The 15847-nt window shown below is 54.9% G+C and overlaps 6 protein-coding genes across 6 annotated transcripts; 3 read left to right on the top strand and 3 right to left on the bottom strand.

Annotated features, from left to right (window-relative positions):
- Window positions 1-487: 487 nt before the first annotated feature.
- Window positions 488-1455, top strand: ColSpa_06811 (uncharacterized protein; the record flags this gene model as incomplete). The annotated part of the gene is made up of 3 exons (XM_049273023.1): window positions 488-977; window positions 1035-1249; window positions 1327-1455. The coding sequence occupies 3 exons, from the start codon at window positions 488-490 to the stop codon at window positions 1453-1455; spliced, it is 834 nt and encodes a 277-aa protein (XP_049128980.1).
- Window positions 1456-1601: 146 nt separating this feature from the next.
- On the top strand, window positions 1602-2078 carry ColSpa_06810 (uncharacterized protein; the record flags this gene model as incomplete). The annotated part of the gene is made up of 2 exons (XM_049273022.1): window positions 1602-1675; window positions 1718-2078. The coding sequence occupies 2 exons, from the start codon at window positions 1602-1604 to the stop codon at window positions 2076-2078; spliced, it is 435 nt and encodes a 144-aa protein (XP_049128979.1).
- Window positions 2079-2419: 341 nt separating this feature from the next.
- Window positions 2420-3874, bottom strand: ColSpa_06809 (uncharacterized protein; the record flags this gene model as incomplete). The annotated part of the gene is made up of 1 exon (XM_049273021.1): window positions 2420-3874. One exon carries the CDS (start codon window positions 3872-3874, stop codon window positions 2420-2422), a length of 1455 nt encoding a protein of 484 aa, XP_049128978.1.
- A 431-nt stretch (window positions 3875-4305) lies between these two features.
- ColSpa_06808 (beta-glucosidase B) lies at window positions 4306-6435 on the bottom strand (the record flags this gene model as incomplete). Its single annotated transcript, XM_049273020.1, has 1 exon — window positions 4306-6435. The coding sequence occupies one exon, from the start codon at window positions 6433-6435 to the stop codon at window positions 4306-4308; it is 2130 nt and encodes a 709-aa protein (XP_049128977.1).
- A 1963-nt stretch (window positions 6436-8398) lies between these two features.
- On the top strand, window positions 8399-10069 carry ColSpa_06807 (uncharacterized protein; the record flags this gene model as incomplete). The annotated part of the gene is made up of 1 exon (XM_049273019.1): window positions 8399-10069. The coding sequence occupies one exon, from the start codon at window positions 8399-8401 to the stop codon at window positions 10067-10069; it is 1671 nt and encodes a 556-aa protein (XP_049128976.1).
- Window positions 10070-10610: 541 nt separating this feature from the next.
- ColSpa_06806 (uncharacterized protein) lies at window positions 10611-11602 on the bottom strand (the record flags this gene model as incomplete). The annotated part of the gene is given in 2 exon segments (XM_049273018.1): window positions 10611-10839; window positions 10857-11602. 2 exon segments carry the CDS (start codon window positions 11600-11602, stop codon window positions 10611-10613), a joined length of 975 nt encoding a protein of 324 aa, XP_049128975.1.
- Between the last annotated feature and the right edge of the window lie 4245 nt (window positions 11603-15847).

Raw genomic sequence — 15847 nt, 5'->3', positions numbered from 1 at the left:
TCCTTGTATTCCGAGGCTTCGTCGCTTAAACCCCTGTAGCCCCGGCCCTCCCATTGCCATCAACTAAAAACAAAGCTCTCACTGAGTCAATTATCAATTGTGCATCATTACATTGATTCACATATACAACAGTCGCTGATCAATCGCTTTGTCTGCGAGCGTTTTTGCTACTCATAAGTAAGAGGGGATTTGAGTGCCGTCAAGAAATCATTCGTCATTGGGCATTCCGTTTTTTCACTGCGCCCTGTTGTCCTATCATGAGCTCTGTAAACATGTAACCCTTGTTATCTAATAAGATGCAGGGAACATTTGACCTAGGCAGCAAACGAGCTACCGATTATGCTTGGCAGCCCATTGACCCCGCTCCCTTCTATCTCCTGGGAGTAAGCTTACGGAGTAATAACAACTTCTCCATTTGAACCCTTCCACAAGCTGCATAAGCATACGTCTCTTATCACCTACAGATACGAATAAACATAACACAATAATGTTCCGCCGCAAGAAGAAGCCTGCCCGAGAGCCGCCCGAAGTCTTCGGCTATGACCGCGATGCGCTCGTCTTACTCGTGAAGCGCCACTACGAGCTGCTCGTCGACATGGGACACCTGCGCCCAGAAGCCCTCCAGGCACCACCCGAGACAGGATGGCCTGACGCGGAGCTCAACGTCGATGCGTTACGGACTCTGGGCCGGTCTGAGGCGGTCATCGACCTACTACGGCACCTTCCATACCCAAGAGCAGGTCCTCCCGGTAGCGATGAGGCAACCCAAGATGCAATGGTGTACTATGAGACTATGGTTCTTTCGTACTTAAGAAACAAGTGGCAACCCGAGACGGCCTCAGATCCAAACTGGCACAAACTTCCCTTTGCCATGCTCGGGTTGGCCCCCTTCGACAAACCTGTGCCGTCCCACATGATATCCTTGACACACGAGGAATCAGAAGTTGGAGTGATTTGGCTCATTGACACGGAACGGGGTCAGGCTGTCATGTCTTTCTTATTCTGTCATTAAGCATGCTGACAGACGCGCATAGGATGCATTTATCCTCAGGGCGACGACAACTACTTGTACGATGACGCGCCTGCTGAAACCGAGGGGGACAAGCCATGGCTCAACGCAAAGGCGCTTTCCTTTCAAACCTTCTTCGACAAGATGCTTAAGGAAATCTCGTCTCTAAAGCTGGTCCCAGCACCTGCAGCTGGGAACATTGGGGCTGCGATTTGCGCTGCAAAAGACCCGGATGCTAAGGTGAGAGAGAGATTCCGGGCACGAACGTCGAATGTTGCATCATGGCATCTGAATCATCCGATATTGATATGTTGCAGGCAATGAAGCAGTTGTACCGTGAATACGGCTGGCCGGATGCCTTTAGAAAGGACGAGTTTCTCAGGGCCGCCGTGCCAGCTCGCGCAGCCATCTTGGACGAACAATACGATTGGTCAGACGAGAACTAGTCAAGGAATGATCGAAGTTCTCTTGCACAATATTGTAAGCGCCAGTGCAGTTTGGCGCTGTTTCTGCACCCGCCATCCTGCACAACGGCGGCTGGCGGATGCATCAGGCCCGTCGTTGAAAAGTACAGCAAGGATCATCATACCAAATGGATCTCAACGGATGGATGCTGGCCCCGAATCTTAACTGTCAGCGCGACGAGTACTCTCCCGCCGGCATCTGGTAAGGTGGTGCCATGAGGCAATGGATCCGTCTCGTCCCCAGGAAGCAAAACAGAGGTGCCGGCCAACTCCTCAAAGACGTCTGTTCCACCGCCCAGCACAAAATGTCGCCCGAGCAAGGCAAACACCTGTTCAAGGCCGTGCGGAACTGCAAGCGCGTTGATTCAAAGTACATTGTGACACGAACAGCCACCACCAGGGTGATGAGGATGAGGTTCGTCAACATGCCCAACCTCGCCGACGACGGCATCCCGGACAACCCGTGCTTTCCCAAGACCCTCCTTGACGACCCGGGCTTCGCGCTCATGACAAACGACCCCTGCTACAACACCCAGCCGGCCAGCAAGAGGAACACGCGACTGTACCGGAACGCCTCGGCGGCCAACATCCTCTTATTAAGGTAGTCTATGGGAAGAAACTGAAATACCTTAGTGGATAGAGGAAATCGATCATCACAAGCGAAAGAAACTTTATAGGCTGTTATAAGAAGGCTTGCCTTGTATTCTTGTGATTCGTATAAGCTAAACCCTAGAATCTGAATATCAACCGCAGTTGCACTCCTTACCTCCATTAGTATTTCAATTCCCACCATGTCTTCAATTTCGTGTCTGTCGAAATCCAAATTGGGAGACAACAAAGCTCTATTTGAATTGTCACTTCATATTTAATATTCTCCCGGCCTTTGGCTTAATAGTACTTGGGTATCATACGTCGCACAACTGCTCTCCCTCCTTTTCACAACGCTTCACGATTTTCCTCCAACTACGGATTGACCTTCCCCATCGCCTCCAACCACCTTCTCATACGCCGGCGCTGCCTCGCTAGGTCCATCGTACGCCGGGACCTCCTCAATGGCAGGCGGGGATGGCGCGAACGACGATGCGGCCATGGCAGAGGTCTCGGCCCGATCGCTGGCCATGTTTTCGCATGGCGCCAAGATAAGGATCCTTTGACTGCCCTCACAAGACCATGTCTCTCCTGCCACAGAAAGCGACACTTCCCAGCGAAGCGTGTGCTCGACCTTGACGCAGTATGTCACAAGCGTAGGTAGGATCGTCATGCCAAGGCTTTCTCGCCAATTACTCGTTCCGTGGAGGACCCGGCCTAAGGCGTCCACCCGCAGATTCAGTACAGCACCAAGATCCAGGGGTTCCTCCTTCGGGCCAGACGGCAGCACGATGCTCTCTTCGGTGACAGGAAAGACACTGCTCATCCTAGCCAGGCACAGCTTCCGCGTCTTGCTCGCCTCGTGGGAATCCAGCGTACCGGGGCAGATGATGCCGGTGGTTGACTGTAGCTCCAGTTGCATACTCTTTATCGTCACGGTCTGCTGCGCGTCTTCGATGATTTCGGTGGTTTTCTCCCTGTTTGGACTTACATGCAGCAAGAACGGAATGCTGGACTCGTTTCCCATCTGTATGACGGTCGGATACTGGACGTTGACCGTGTAGTGAAATGTCGGCACCTTGGACGAGCCGAAGAACTTTTGCGTCTTCTGCTTGAAGGACAGCTCTGCCTGCTCCATACCCGGCAGCAATCGCTGACTGGACACGCACCCAGTCATATTCCTCCTCACCAAGCCAAAGTCGCTAATCGGTGGCGCTGGCGTGGGAGGTGAGAAGACCTTGACGGGCAGCGCTGCCTTTACGATGGAACTCTTCCCTTGCACCACCATCTCGGCCTCAATCCAGTACTCAACGAATCCGTGCCATTTTTTGCTGAACCCGCGACCGTCCAAGTAGAAGCTCCCAGGCAGCGGCTGTTCGGGGATCCCCGCTGCGGATCCGGCCCTCCCTCCCGGACGCAAGAAGCACGCCTCCCTCGCGCTGTCTCCACCGCAAGCGTTCACAGACTGGGCGTTTGTGTGCGTCGGCAACGCCAGCGCGAACGCCCAGGCCTGGTGCTCCCTACCGCCGGGGGCGACGTGGACGGGGCCCTGGTGGACGACATCGGTGACGGCGGAGTCAGGCCAAAAGTTGAAGCGGCTGCGGTAGTAGCTTTTCGAGTTGTTGCCGCGGTCGACGACAAGCTTTGCCTTTGCGCGGCCGAGGAGGCGAACACGGACTGTAGACGATGGCGCGACGATGTGGGATTTGCGCACGACATGGCCCAGGATGACACTGCCGCTGTACAATGGTGTTTGTGGGTTGAGAAGTTGGATCGAGAGGTCGAGGCTCTGTTTCAACTCGGTTTGCGGCATGATGGCTCTTCACTATGCGCCTGGCTGTATCTGCTAGTATTTACTGAGCAAAATATGCATTCCGGGGGTTGAGTTCGCGAGGTTGCGATCGCCGTCTTGATAAAAGATTAATGATCATCGCCAAAGTCCCAAAGTAGCACGCTCAAGACCACACGTCTCAGACCACCGAACCACTATTTGAGGCACAGTCAGCACTGAATGAACGCTTCTGGCGCTCGGCAACGACATTGCCGTTAGTTTGGTGGCGCAGGGAGAGCTGGGCGTGCAGGGAAATCGAGGCTGAGTCATTCTGTCACTGCAAACACTCAGTCTCATTGGCTTCATCTCATCCCATCTTGCCCGATCTCTGTTTGATCTCATGCAACTCATTGATACCTATCATTGCTATCGGGCGTCTGCACTCACGATATTACATGCTTCTGCTGCCCCTGTTACCGCTGGTACGTCATTCTCCCCAGATTCACGGGAACAGTTTGCATGGTCTTGGCCGCAGACTGGCCGAGGTAAAAGCTGTACTCCCCTGTGTCAACGACCCATTGCCGATCCGTCTCATCGAAGGAAGCAAAATCCTTCGCCGAGACCCTCAGCTTTACAGTTTGCTTATCGCCAGGCTGCAGCCGAATTTTATCGAATGCCACCAGAACCTTGACCGGCGTGTCCGCCGACCGCTCCGTCTTTCCGACGTAGACCTGAATGACGGCTCCGCCGGCGGCGGCACCTGTGTTGGCGACATCCAGCGAAACCTCAAACGCATCCACAGCATCACTCTCTTTGACTACTTCAAAGTTGGTGTAGTCGAACGTTGTGTATGAGAGACCGTAACCAAAGGGGAAGTTCAAGACCTCTTTGTCAACGCGGTCGTAGTGTCTATACCCGACGAAAACGCCCTCAGCATACTCAACCTTGAGCTGACCGTCGGCGTTGCGCTCACCGGGGAAGTTTCCGTGCGCGGGCGCATCCTCAATGCGTGTCGGGAAACTGACGGGAAGTTTGCCCTCCGGGTTCACGGCGCCGGTTAACACGTCGGCGATAGCGTTGCCGCATTCCTGCCCCAGAAACCACGACTGGACGAGCGCGGAGATCTTGTCAAGCCAAGGCATGGCGACTGCGACCCCTGTGGAGTTAACGACGATGGTATTCTTGTTCGTCTTCGCCACCACCTCGATGAGACCGTCCTGGTCGCACGGAAGATGAAAGGATTCTTGGTCTCTGCCCTCGGTCTCCCACTGCGGGTCATGGCCGGTGAAGACGATGGCGACGTCTGCGTCGGAGGCTACTCGGGCGGCTTCACCCTGCAAGTCTGCGTCATGGTCTGATTCTAGAGCAAAGCCCATGCGCACGCCAGTTCGGCCCTCAAGAATCTCGAGGCCGATCTTGGTTGGGGGCTTGCTGTGGATGCGCAGGCGATAGGTCTTGCCTGCCGTGAAGGCATGTTTGATCTCCGGCTCATTGGCAGCGAGGAACAGAGCACCCATGGGATCGGCACAATTGCCCCCCTGTTCGAAGACAATCTCATCGTCTACCCAGACTTGCGTTGGGCCGATACCTGAGCAGGCTATGTAATGTGTTCCGGTCTCGAACGGAGTGAAGTCGCCGACGATGTCGAGCGTCTTCCACATGGACTCTTGAGAGCCCAACGGAGAGTAAGCTGAGTTGGGGTAGCTGTTCAGCACGGAGACAGGTTCGGCGTCCTCTCTGCCAAAGTCATAGAAGACGCGACTGAAGCCGGGCTGTCCGTCCAGTCCAGTAATCTTGCCGACCTTTCCGTCTTGGTTGATAGGAGGTAACAGGCGCTCCTTGTGAGCACCTTTGGCGTAGGTAAAAGTCACTTCGTCACCAAGTGCCGAGTGAAGTGCATCCCATGGCGGAAGTCTGTAGTGGGCGTTGACACTCGCGCTTCCACCACCGTGTGCAAGTCCGTCTTTCGCGTAGCCGATCAGTGCAATCTTCTTGCCCTTAACCTTCTCCTTCGTCAGAGGCAAGATGTTGTTATCGTTCTTCAGCAGCACGATACCTCTTGCGCCCGCGTCCCGGATCAACTCCCGATGCTCCGGTCGATCAACGGCCTCCTCGACAGCAATGACCGGGTCTTTAAACCCGTTGAGCTGCTCCGTCCACTCTAGGATGGCCCGCACCCGCTCGTCGATAACGTCCTCCGTGACCTCGCCCTTGTGAACCGCGTCCAGAACTGCAGCAGGCTTGCGTATCCTCGGCGGCCCGGGCATCTCAATATCCACGCCGGCCTTGAGGCCCTCCGCAACGGAATTTGTTCCTCCCCAGTCGCTCATGACTAGGCCCTTCCATCCCCATTCGCCCCTCAGGACCTCCTTTAGCAGCCACTCATTTGAATCGCAATGCTTGCCGTTGATCAAGTTGTAAGCGGTCATGATGGCCCACGGCTTGGCCTCCTTGACAGCGATCTCAAAAGGCTTCAGGTACATCTCACGCAGGGCGCGCTCACTGATGGCCTCGTCAACAGTCGTGCGCTCAGTCTCCTGCTCGTTGGCGACAAAATGCTTGATTGTCGCCGAGACACCCAGACTCTGGCACCCCTGAATCATCTCCGAGGAAGCTTACCGGCCAAGAACGGATCCTCGCTGTAGCTCTCGAAGTTGCGTCCACAAAGAGGATGACGGTGGATGCATACTGTAGGCGCCAGAAGACAGCGCGCGCCTTTGGCCTTGGATTCTTGGGCCAAGGCGTAGCCGACTTTGCGGGCAATAGTACGATCGAATGTTGCTGCTATGCTGCAGGCCGCGGGGAAGCAGGCGGCTTTTGTGCTCCTGTTGATTGCAGCGCCGCGGGTGCCGTTTGGGCCATCAGTGGTCTAAAGAACGCTCAATATCCGAAAGATGTATCTCAAGAAATATCCCTAACCTTGATGGCCGGAACCCCCTTCTCGTCGACATCGCCAGTCTCGACAAAGTTGCGGCCGGAAAGGAGGCGGACCGGTGAGTGAGGTGTCAGCAACTACTTCGCCGTTAGTGCACTATCCAAAATTACTTGCTTTCTCTTCCAGGGTCAGGCTCCTGAGAATGGCCTCAATATCCGTCTTTTCTGCTATTTTCTCGATAGAAAGACGACCATCAATAAAGAAGTCCAATACTCATCAGGGGCAGCACCCTCATATCGACATGGCCGTGGGTTTCATTTATTCCCCGCGACGAACTCGCGAGGAAGAGCATGTTGTACAGCGGTGCGGAAGTCGGAAGCCGGAACAGCACGCTATTCAACCAACACAGATGGGGTCTCCCGCATCCCCCACATTCTCTGTGAGGAGACGGCGGATGGCGATGTCGACTTGGGACACTAAGAAACGCGTCCGGGGCTCATCTCCAATCAAATGACAGTTTTTGAGCTTTTCCTGCTGCTTTGAGGGTGCCCCAGTTGTCAGGCCCCGCGGCTGGTTGATTCCGGCCCGGAAGAGCGCCGGTGAGTTGGGTCCGGCCAGTCTCCCACGGGATCCGATGCTCCCCTCCTTTCGACCGCACAGTGTGAAGCCTGGGAGCAAAAGATCTTTTTGGAATTCTTCATACACTTCAGCAACCCTTTCTTCGAAAGAGGGCCACTTATCGATGTGCAACCAGCGCGGCCTACCGACTGCAATCGTAAGCTGACTAGCCTTAGCTCACTAATCATTGGCTCGTCGAATTGCTTGAAAGATTACGTGAGGTGCCAAACGAAAGGATGAATGCAGCTGAGCTTAGCTCGGGCACGTGTTCTTCTTGTCCCGCACCGCCTGTCGTTCAACAGACCTCGATAGATCGCTACCAACTCAAAACCCCAACTAGTTTGGGAAAGTCTCCGGCCACTTCACACAAGTACCCGCCACCTGGGAACCTGTCACACAGCACCACGCGGGAGAGTACATAGGGACAGGTCCGCTACGCAGAGGTTGTTAGCGGGAGGTTTAATGGATGAGCTGGGACAATCGTGTTAGAATCCAGCCACCCTGGACAGTCAATCCCTGAATACCGGCATCATCAACCTTTCAAGACCAGTTTTTATGGGTGAATCATTATGAGAAAGAGTAGTGAACTCAGACACTTGGTCTGCAACGCCCGGGCGCCAGGCGTATGACTCAACCACACGATACGGACTACAAACATTTGGGTGTCATTGCATAGGACATTTATGCCATTCGGACATGGCATTCATCCGTCTCATGGCCTAGCAATACAAAAAGTCCCCGAAAAGCAGGCGAAAACTCCGTAAGCCCAAAATGGGGTCCACAGTCTTTGAGTCGCGGCCAGTTCGAATCCCGCCAAAGTCGCAGTCCGCTCCCTCCGCAAGTTGCCCCCTGATTACAATTGGCGGACGTCATCAAGTGCGGACGTTCCACACGCGAATTCCGCCCTTCTGTCACGCTAGCAAACCCTTTCGCGCGCGCGGACTTCGCTTCATTGACTAATGCGGCCGTCCCCACGATCCGGCGCATTCCATAAATCTCACTCCGCCGCCTCGTTCTCGACTTCCCCCGGACACGACCCCGTATGTTTTTGTGCAGTCCAACAATCCGGCTAGATGACGACAACGGACTGCAGAAACTCGTCCACAGGGCGAGACGCCCTCCAGAAACCCAACCCTAGGAGCCTCCGTCGCGAGCATGTCTCATCGCAACCCGTGCTTCCCGACGATGAGGAGTCGGTGACGGCCGCAGAGTCCGACACTACTCTCGAGCAAAGCACATCTTCCAATGGCTATACGTATGGCACCGCCGCTCAGCCAGCACCGCTGCCGAAGCCCGTCGACTCTTCTGCCGCTCTCGCAAACGGAACCGCATCAGAGACTGCCGGGAACACGCCCCCGCCCACCCGTGCCCTGGCCCCGGACCTTCTCCGCGGGCTGCTCATGATGTTCATGGCCATGGACCACAACGTCATAGGCCTCAACTCCTGGCCGCACAGCACCGGCGCAAACCACATGGAATCCGACTCTGCGCTGATTACCCGCTGGAACCGTCCCATTGGGTACGCCGTCCGCATGCTCTCGCACCTGTGCGCCCCGGGCTTCACCTTTCTGCTCGGCATGGGCGTAGTGTACTTTGGTCGCTCGCGGGCGAAGCTGGGATGGTCGCCGGCGCGGATGGCGAGGCACTTCGCGATCCGGGCCGTGGTGCTGACGGCGGTCTCGACCGTGATTGGTTTCTTTCTGACACTAGGCCAGCTGTGGTTTCTGAACATGGTCCTCGTGGCGTTGGCGGTGGATTACCTCCTCGTCGGCCTCCTGTGGCTCGGCATCGCAGGGACCGAGCCAATGCTGGCTTCGGCGCTTGACCGGTTTGTTCTCGTCGGCGACGGGGGCGAGAGGACACCTCTCCTGGTTCACACCGGCCACCGCATCCCTTCCGAGGGCAAGGCCTCAGCCCGCGCCCAGTCGATATCATGGCACGTACACAACGCCATTCTCCTCGTGCTCGCCTTCGTCACCATTTGGTGGAACATCTGGCTTTCCCCGTCCCACGGCGTCTGCACAGCATCCCCCGTCGCCTCCACGGCCAACGACTTCTGGCGCTTCTGGTTCTACGAGGTTTCGTCCCCGCACGTCATGTCCGGCTTCCCGCCCCTCGCATGGCTCTCCTTTGCCATACTCGGCCTCCTCTACGGCCGCATAGTGCTCGCTCGGCCTCTCTCGCCCACGACGCTGGCCTCGGGGAACGTTGCGGCGGGCCTTGTTTTCAGCGTCCTCTTCGTCCTCACCCGCGTCCTGCGCATCGGTAATCTCTCCGAGGGATGCCTGCAGACACCCGACCAAGCGGCTCACCCCGAGATCAACCCGTACTTGGTGTCCGTAGCCTCCTTTTTCTACGTCGTCAAGTACCCGCCCGACTTTGCATTCTTCGCCTACACCCTTTCGGCAACCTTCTTTCTCCTCGCCATCTTCGGCATGGTCCCGCCGCGGTTCGCCACGAAGTGGCTCAAGGTTCTTTTGGCGTTTGGCACGTCTGCCCTGTTTTTCTACGTCATGCACCTCATCGTACTGTTCAGCGTGTCCCTGTCGGTGACGCTCAATCTCTTTGGGCGCGAGAACGGGCTCCCTTCGCCCGTGGACGGAAGACCGGCCGTGGGTGTCGACAGCGTCTTGATTTGGTGGGCAAATTGGGCGTTGGTAATGGCTATCATGTATCCGTTGTGTAGGTGGTACAGCGCGTTCAAGAAGACGAGGAGTGCGGATTCGGTGTGGAGATTCTTTTAGAGTTGTCAATTGTGCATGTCGTGATGAACGGCTTGAATGACGACATTTCCTCTATCAGGTTGGCTCATCCCCGATAAGCTGCATGTTCCACAGAGTGAGATGGCTAGAGCATTACGAAATTGCTCGCCGGCTAGAGTCCTTGTATTTCATGAATCTAAAATATTCCAGCACAGTGACGCGGTCAAATCATTGACAAAGAAAACGCTGTGTATTGCGACTATTCAATCTGGGTATGTATGAAGACAAAAGCTCTCCTCACGGTCATTAGCTTATGCACGTTGGCAACTCGACTCGTATCCAACATGCGTTGCATCATTTCCATCTTGGCTGAGCACTCGATTGGGGATACGGCTGCACCCTCACCGATCTCCTTCTCGTAGCTCTCTGCGGTCGGCCAGCCGCCGCAGTTACCACCGCCTCTGGTGCCGGGGTCTTCCCCGTCCGCGCCCGTGTCCTCGCTGCCGGCCGCCCGGCGCCATCCGAGCTAGTAGTGGTTGCCGTCTTCGCCGACGGAGCCGCGGGCGCCGCAGCTCGCGTCGTTTTAGTCTCCTTCTTCACCCTCGTCGTCATCGGTCTCATCGGCTCTGACCGAGTCTGGCTCTCCACCCTTCGCGCAGTCCGTAGTGGCCGGCCGGCTGCGGGGGTTGGTGGGGTCGCTTGTGCTGTGGTGGCCCCCTTGCTTGTTTTTGCCCTTGTCCTCGAAGCTGGTGCACGGCGTGTGGGAGCAGTCTTTGACGGAGAGGGAGCTGGTGCCGGGGCCGGAGCTTGCTCTATCGGTTCGGCGGACTTTGCAGACTCTGTAGGTTCCGACTCAAGATACTCCGTCTCCAGCGTGGGATCTTCCTCGGGAGGGAGCTGGTCGGTGAGCCGCCGCGCCGCCGTCCATTCCTGGACTCTATTCCGCCTTGCGAGCTCCTCGTCGTCGACGCTCTCGCTGGCCAGCCTTTCTGCGACTCTCAGCTTCGTCCACGAAGACTTCATGATCTGCCGCTGCGCCTCCGACTGCCTCAGCCACTTGCAGAAGCGCTCATTCGACCTCTGCCATTTCCGGTCGTTGGGCTCCCGTACCTCCTCTCCGTCGTCCAACTCCTCCATCGGCGGCGCCTCTTCGATTCGTACGTTAGGCGAGAGCTGTTCCCTCTCCTCTAGCGCGGTCACAGCCCGCCCAGCCTCGAAGTACTTCCCAGCAGCCGAGATGGCCATCTCCTCCGCCGCCTCCAGATTCGACCTCGCAGTGAGACAGACATCACCGTGCGTGCCGAGATCGCGACGGATACGCTCTCTCCGATCTTCCGCGGCAGTTAGTGCGCGAGATAGCGCCTCGATGGCGGCGTTGGCGTCCTCGAGCTCTTGCATCTGCCTCTTCATGAGCGACAGCGACGACTCGCATAGCTGGCGCGCCCGCTCAAGGGCCGCGTCGGCCTGGAGCTTGTCGCGCTCGGCGTCATCACGCTCCGTGATTGCGCATCGGAAGTCCTGGAAATCGATGTGCTTGCCGCTGTGGCCACAGTTCCGGCAGACATCGGGGTCCATCGGACTCAGCCTTCCTTCACACAGACGCCCGCCTCAAACCCATGTCAGCTCAGGTGGCCCTTTCCCGTAATGAAGGCATTTTAACTACCCCATGGGCAAACACGGAAAGCATGGAGTTGTCTCACCTTTGGTGGTTCGAAGATCTGGTTTTCAGTGGGGATATCAAAAGGGAGGCATGTGTAGATGATGTAGGGATAAAGGTGGACATTGACGGGAACGGGTGATGCGAGGTGAAGGGGAAAACGACAAAAGAAACCTTCCCGGCTTGATTGGAAGCACCCGGGAAGGGGTCACGATCCTCTCTCTTCATTGCAGAAGACCCCATTTTCTCCCAGGGGATGTGTGGATCTTTGATTGGGCTTAGCGATATTGAGATGACTCCATATACGCCCGGATGAACGTCCCAAGATTCGTGCTTCGACACGTATGTCAGGGGAGGGGGGTTCGTCATTGGGCTTGGATAAAGAGTCAGTTGTGCTTGCAAGCCTGCATCTAGCTAGAGGTTTAACCTTGGCTATGCTGAAGATCGTTCACAACGGTCACGAGGTCACAAAAAGGAAGGAAACTCGCGACCCCAGAAACACTTCGTTCCAATAGCCTGGTACCACACCATGCCTGCCGGCGTCAGCTACAACCCCAGCTGCTGCAGCTTGTAGAAAGAAATTCCCACACCGTCCCCGTGGCTTTTGTGTCGATTCGTTCATAAATCTCTTGTGTCCCAGTCCTCGGACATTCTGTGTGGTTCGTTTCGAGCCCGTTGCTCAGCCAAGGAAAAGGAGAATGGATACCTTACATAAAAGTCCCTACAACGGGGGGGGGAGTTCTTCAGACTTTTGCTCGGATCGTTGGGTTTTCTCTTTGGTGGTCTCCACCGAGATTGCAACCCAATGAGGCAAAGCGGCTCAGGTGGCCCGTCACGGATACGGCGGGATTTTCATGACTCTCACTTTCGGTTACAGTGCCCAGGCAGGGGAACTCTTGATATGCCCCTCTGAGGGTCTAAATGGGTCAGGGGGGGCTGATGATTTGGGTCCCAATCTATTTTATCGACACAAAGTCCATAATGCTTGGGGGTTTCCGTACAAGCTGCAGTGTTTCATAAAAGTTGTTCAGATAATTCACACAGCATAAATCTGCCTTCTAGAATATTTCTATACTTTCCGATCGAGTTAAACCACCGAATTCGCCGGGACAGCCGAGTAGTTCGTCGGGGCCGGGCCGCAGCTGTCGTACTGGCAGCGGTGAAACCAGCGCCCGGTGCAACCGATCTGCAGCTCCTGGCATCCCTGAATGCACGGCCTGCTACATCCTCTATTGAATCATTGCGAGACGTCTATTCGCATGGCCTTGTCGCCGCGAACAGACTATCTGACCCGACGAGGTCAGCCTCCGCTCAAATAACTGGGTCTTGATTGCTGAGTGAAGGTGACACTGGGTGGTCCTCAGTCGACTGAACCAGAGGGATGAAACCAATGGTGGTTGAAGCCTGCAAAGTAGCAATCTGCCGCTCCACCATGTTCTCTTATTTGCTGAACCTTTTATAAGTGCTTCCGCGTATCTTCTGTTTCATGCGAAATCTTCAAGTTGTCAAGGCAACCCATAACAACATATTCTCCTATCCTTCGTTCAAACCTTCTGGATCGTCAGACTAGTCCAGCTAACACTATGTACTGTCACCTTTCCCGATGCCGGCAAAGTCGCCGTGGGCTTTTTAGCAGTGTTTGAAAGACCATGTCGAACAAACGGGTACGCGTGTTCTTTCAATTTATTAACGTTATGTAGCTGCGGCGCCATCAAGCCGGTATCCGAGATACCGTCGTTCTCGGTCCACGCCGGGTTCATTCGGTTTAGTCTTATCCTGCTCCCACTACTTTTCTTCAACTTTGTCATTGTCATCCAGAAACATTGGCTACATAGTATCCATACCAAAAGTCTATGTATACCGTCAGTTATCGAACCTCCCCATTCCTGGCCTCGGCGACGTTGGCGATATGGGGTATTCCCATTCCTGTCATCTTCCCGCAACCAAATCCCCGGGCTTCTGTCGACTGCGACCACACTTCTGAGTCCTGCAGCTACCATCCTACGCCGCTTCGAAATCTTTCTCGGCAATAGCCCCATAGGCGGTGGTCACATCATGTTCGTGCACGGCACATCAGATATGACGGGACTTCTCGTAGTTGCCGCTGATGAAGTAATAATTTTTTACTTAGTAGTCCAAGGTGGAGTTTCGTTTTGAGGCCTCTTTCAGATAAAGCCAAGCTTGTCGCATGTATCTAAGTATTTGACTGCACTTTAGATGTGAGGGCTTCCCAAGACTCACCTTAGATCGAGCAGCGCAACGTATAGTGGCTATTCAGGCGAATGCACCTCTTGATTACCGTTTGAACGACGAGTAACTCAACCACCCTGCTTCCCACGCAACCCCGCATACCACGCAGCCCCAAACCCCCATCAATATCACCATACCCATCAACAACATCCATTATTCCTCATCCCTACCACCTACCCAGATGCAACTTTCTGCTTCACTAGATAATTCAGATCCACTGGATTCACTTGTGCTACTCTCTGCTTCGCCAGCAGCAATTTGCGCCCGTCGGATATCCTCGATATTAGCGAACGTCGTGTTAGGGTCCGTCTGGACCCTTTTTCTCCTGCCTTGTTGCTGACTATCCGTCTGGGCCTGGAATGCCTGGGCCTGACGCTCTAGGACTGTCAGTCTATAGGCCTGTTGGTCCCAGCCTTTTTGGACCTTTCTAAATAGGTGGCGTTGGGTGTAGATTTCTCGGGTATCTTGCGTAAGCTGGTTGAATAGGTGCAGCTGACGCTGAAGATCAGCAGACTTACGCGGGGTTGACCATGGGACTATAGATACAGCTCCATCCCACTGCTGACTTCCTGACTGCCCAGCTGTCTGGCCGTCTAGCTGTCTGGCTGGCTGGCTGGCTGATGCCTTAGACACGAAAGGGCTAGATAGAGGTTGCGCTACATCAACTGGCCATAACCCAGTGTGTTTCCAGCCGCTTTTAATAACCTGGATAGTCAAGGCGTCTAGACGTGCCCTTCTATAACAGTCTATAAAGTTCCTCTTGCCTGTTACAGTTGAATCGCTTTGTATATCTAGGTACCCTAGATACTTCCTATAGGCTGCCTTAAGAGGTCGGAATACTGACTGATCTAGAGGCTGGAGGACGTGTGATGTGTGCGGCGGCAGAAACAGGAGGTGTATGTGGTTCCGGAAGCATCGCCACAGAAAGTCTGTTGTTGTATGGCTATGATGGGCGTCTAGAACTAGTAGTCTAGTATCTGAAGGGTCCTCTGGGACAGTCTGAGGGATAAAGACCTTTTCTAGCCATTCTAGGGCATTCTGATCAGTTGTCCAGCCGTTCTCTGTTGCTGTGAATTTCCAGCTAGCATAGGGTTGAAGATCTAGAGGAAACCACTGTTGCTGGACTGACTTGCCCTTATACATAACAAGAGGCGGAAGTGCGCGTCCTCTGGCAGAGACGCACTCGATCAGAGATACCCATGCCCGCGATCCAGGCTGTTTTTTCTGGATATACTTGGTCTCTGACGATCCTAGTACTAGCCCATTGCTTCCTTTGCCCTCGAGGATACCAGTCTCATCCATGTTCCATCTATTAGCTGGCTTGATGGGCAGGATTGCTGGCAGATCAAGGCGATGAAACCATTCCTGGATAATGTCAGCAGTTGCCCCATTAATTCGCCTAGCGTCAATTGCCCTGCATCGCTGGGTTCTGATAGATGGGTTTCTGCGAAGAAATCGCTGCATCCACTTCCTCCCAAGTGGTCGCTGCCCATCGCCCAGCATGCGCTCAGCCAGCCCTTTGACTTGCTGATGGCAAAACGCAGAGCCTAGGGCAGCCTGCTTAGATATCCACTCAGCAAGTAGACCTTCCTGGTTCTGAGATAACCGCTGCAGTCTACCAAAGGCAGTATTTCTAGACTGGGTACCATGGAGACGTTGTCGTACAGTCGCCTCTGGGATGCCCCATTTGCGACCTGCCCCGCGGATACTAAGCCCGTCAGCAATATCCCAAAGTGCCCGCTGCAGCTCATGTTCACTATACTGCTTCATCTTATAGTAAAAAAGATATCCTCAAAAAATGGCGTTGTTTGGGGTAGAATAGAAGATGTTGTGATAGTTAGAAAAGAGGAGTAGGTTTTATGGTGACGCGTTGTTGGGCTGCGTGGTATGCGGGGTTGCGTGGGAAGCAGGGT

The sequence above is a fragment of the Colletotrichum spaethianum genome (genome assembly GCF_022836535.1).
Source record: "Colletotrichum spaethianum MAFF 239500 DNA, contig16, whole genome shotgun sequence".
NCBI lineage: Eukaryota > Fungi > Ascomycota > Sordariomycetes > Glomerellales > Glomerellaceae > Colletotrichum > Colletotrichum spaethianum.
Note: the sequence above shows the minus strand (reverse complement) of the source record. Positions and strands in the feature narration are given on the sequence as shown.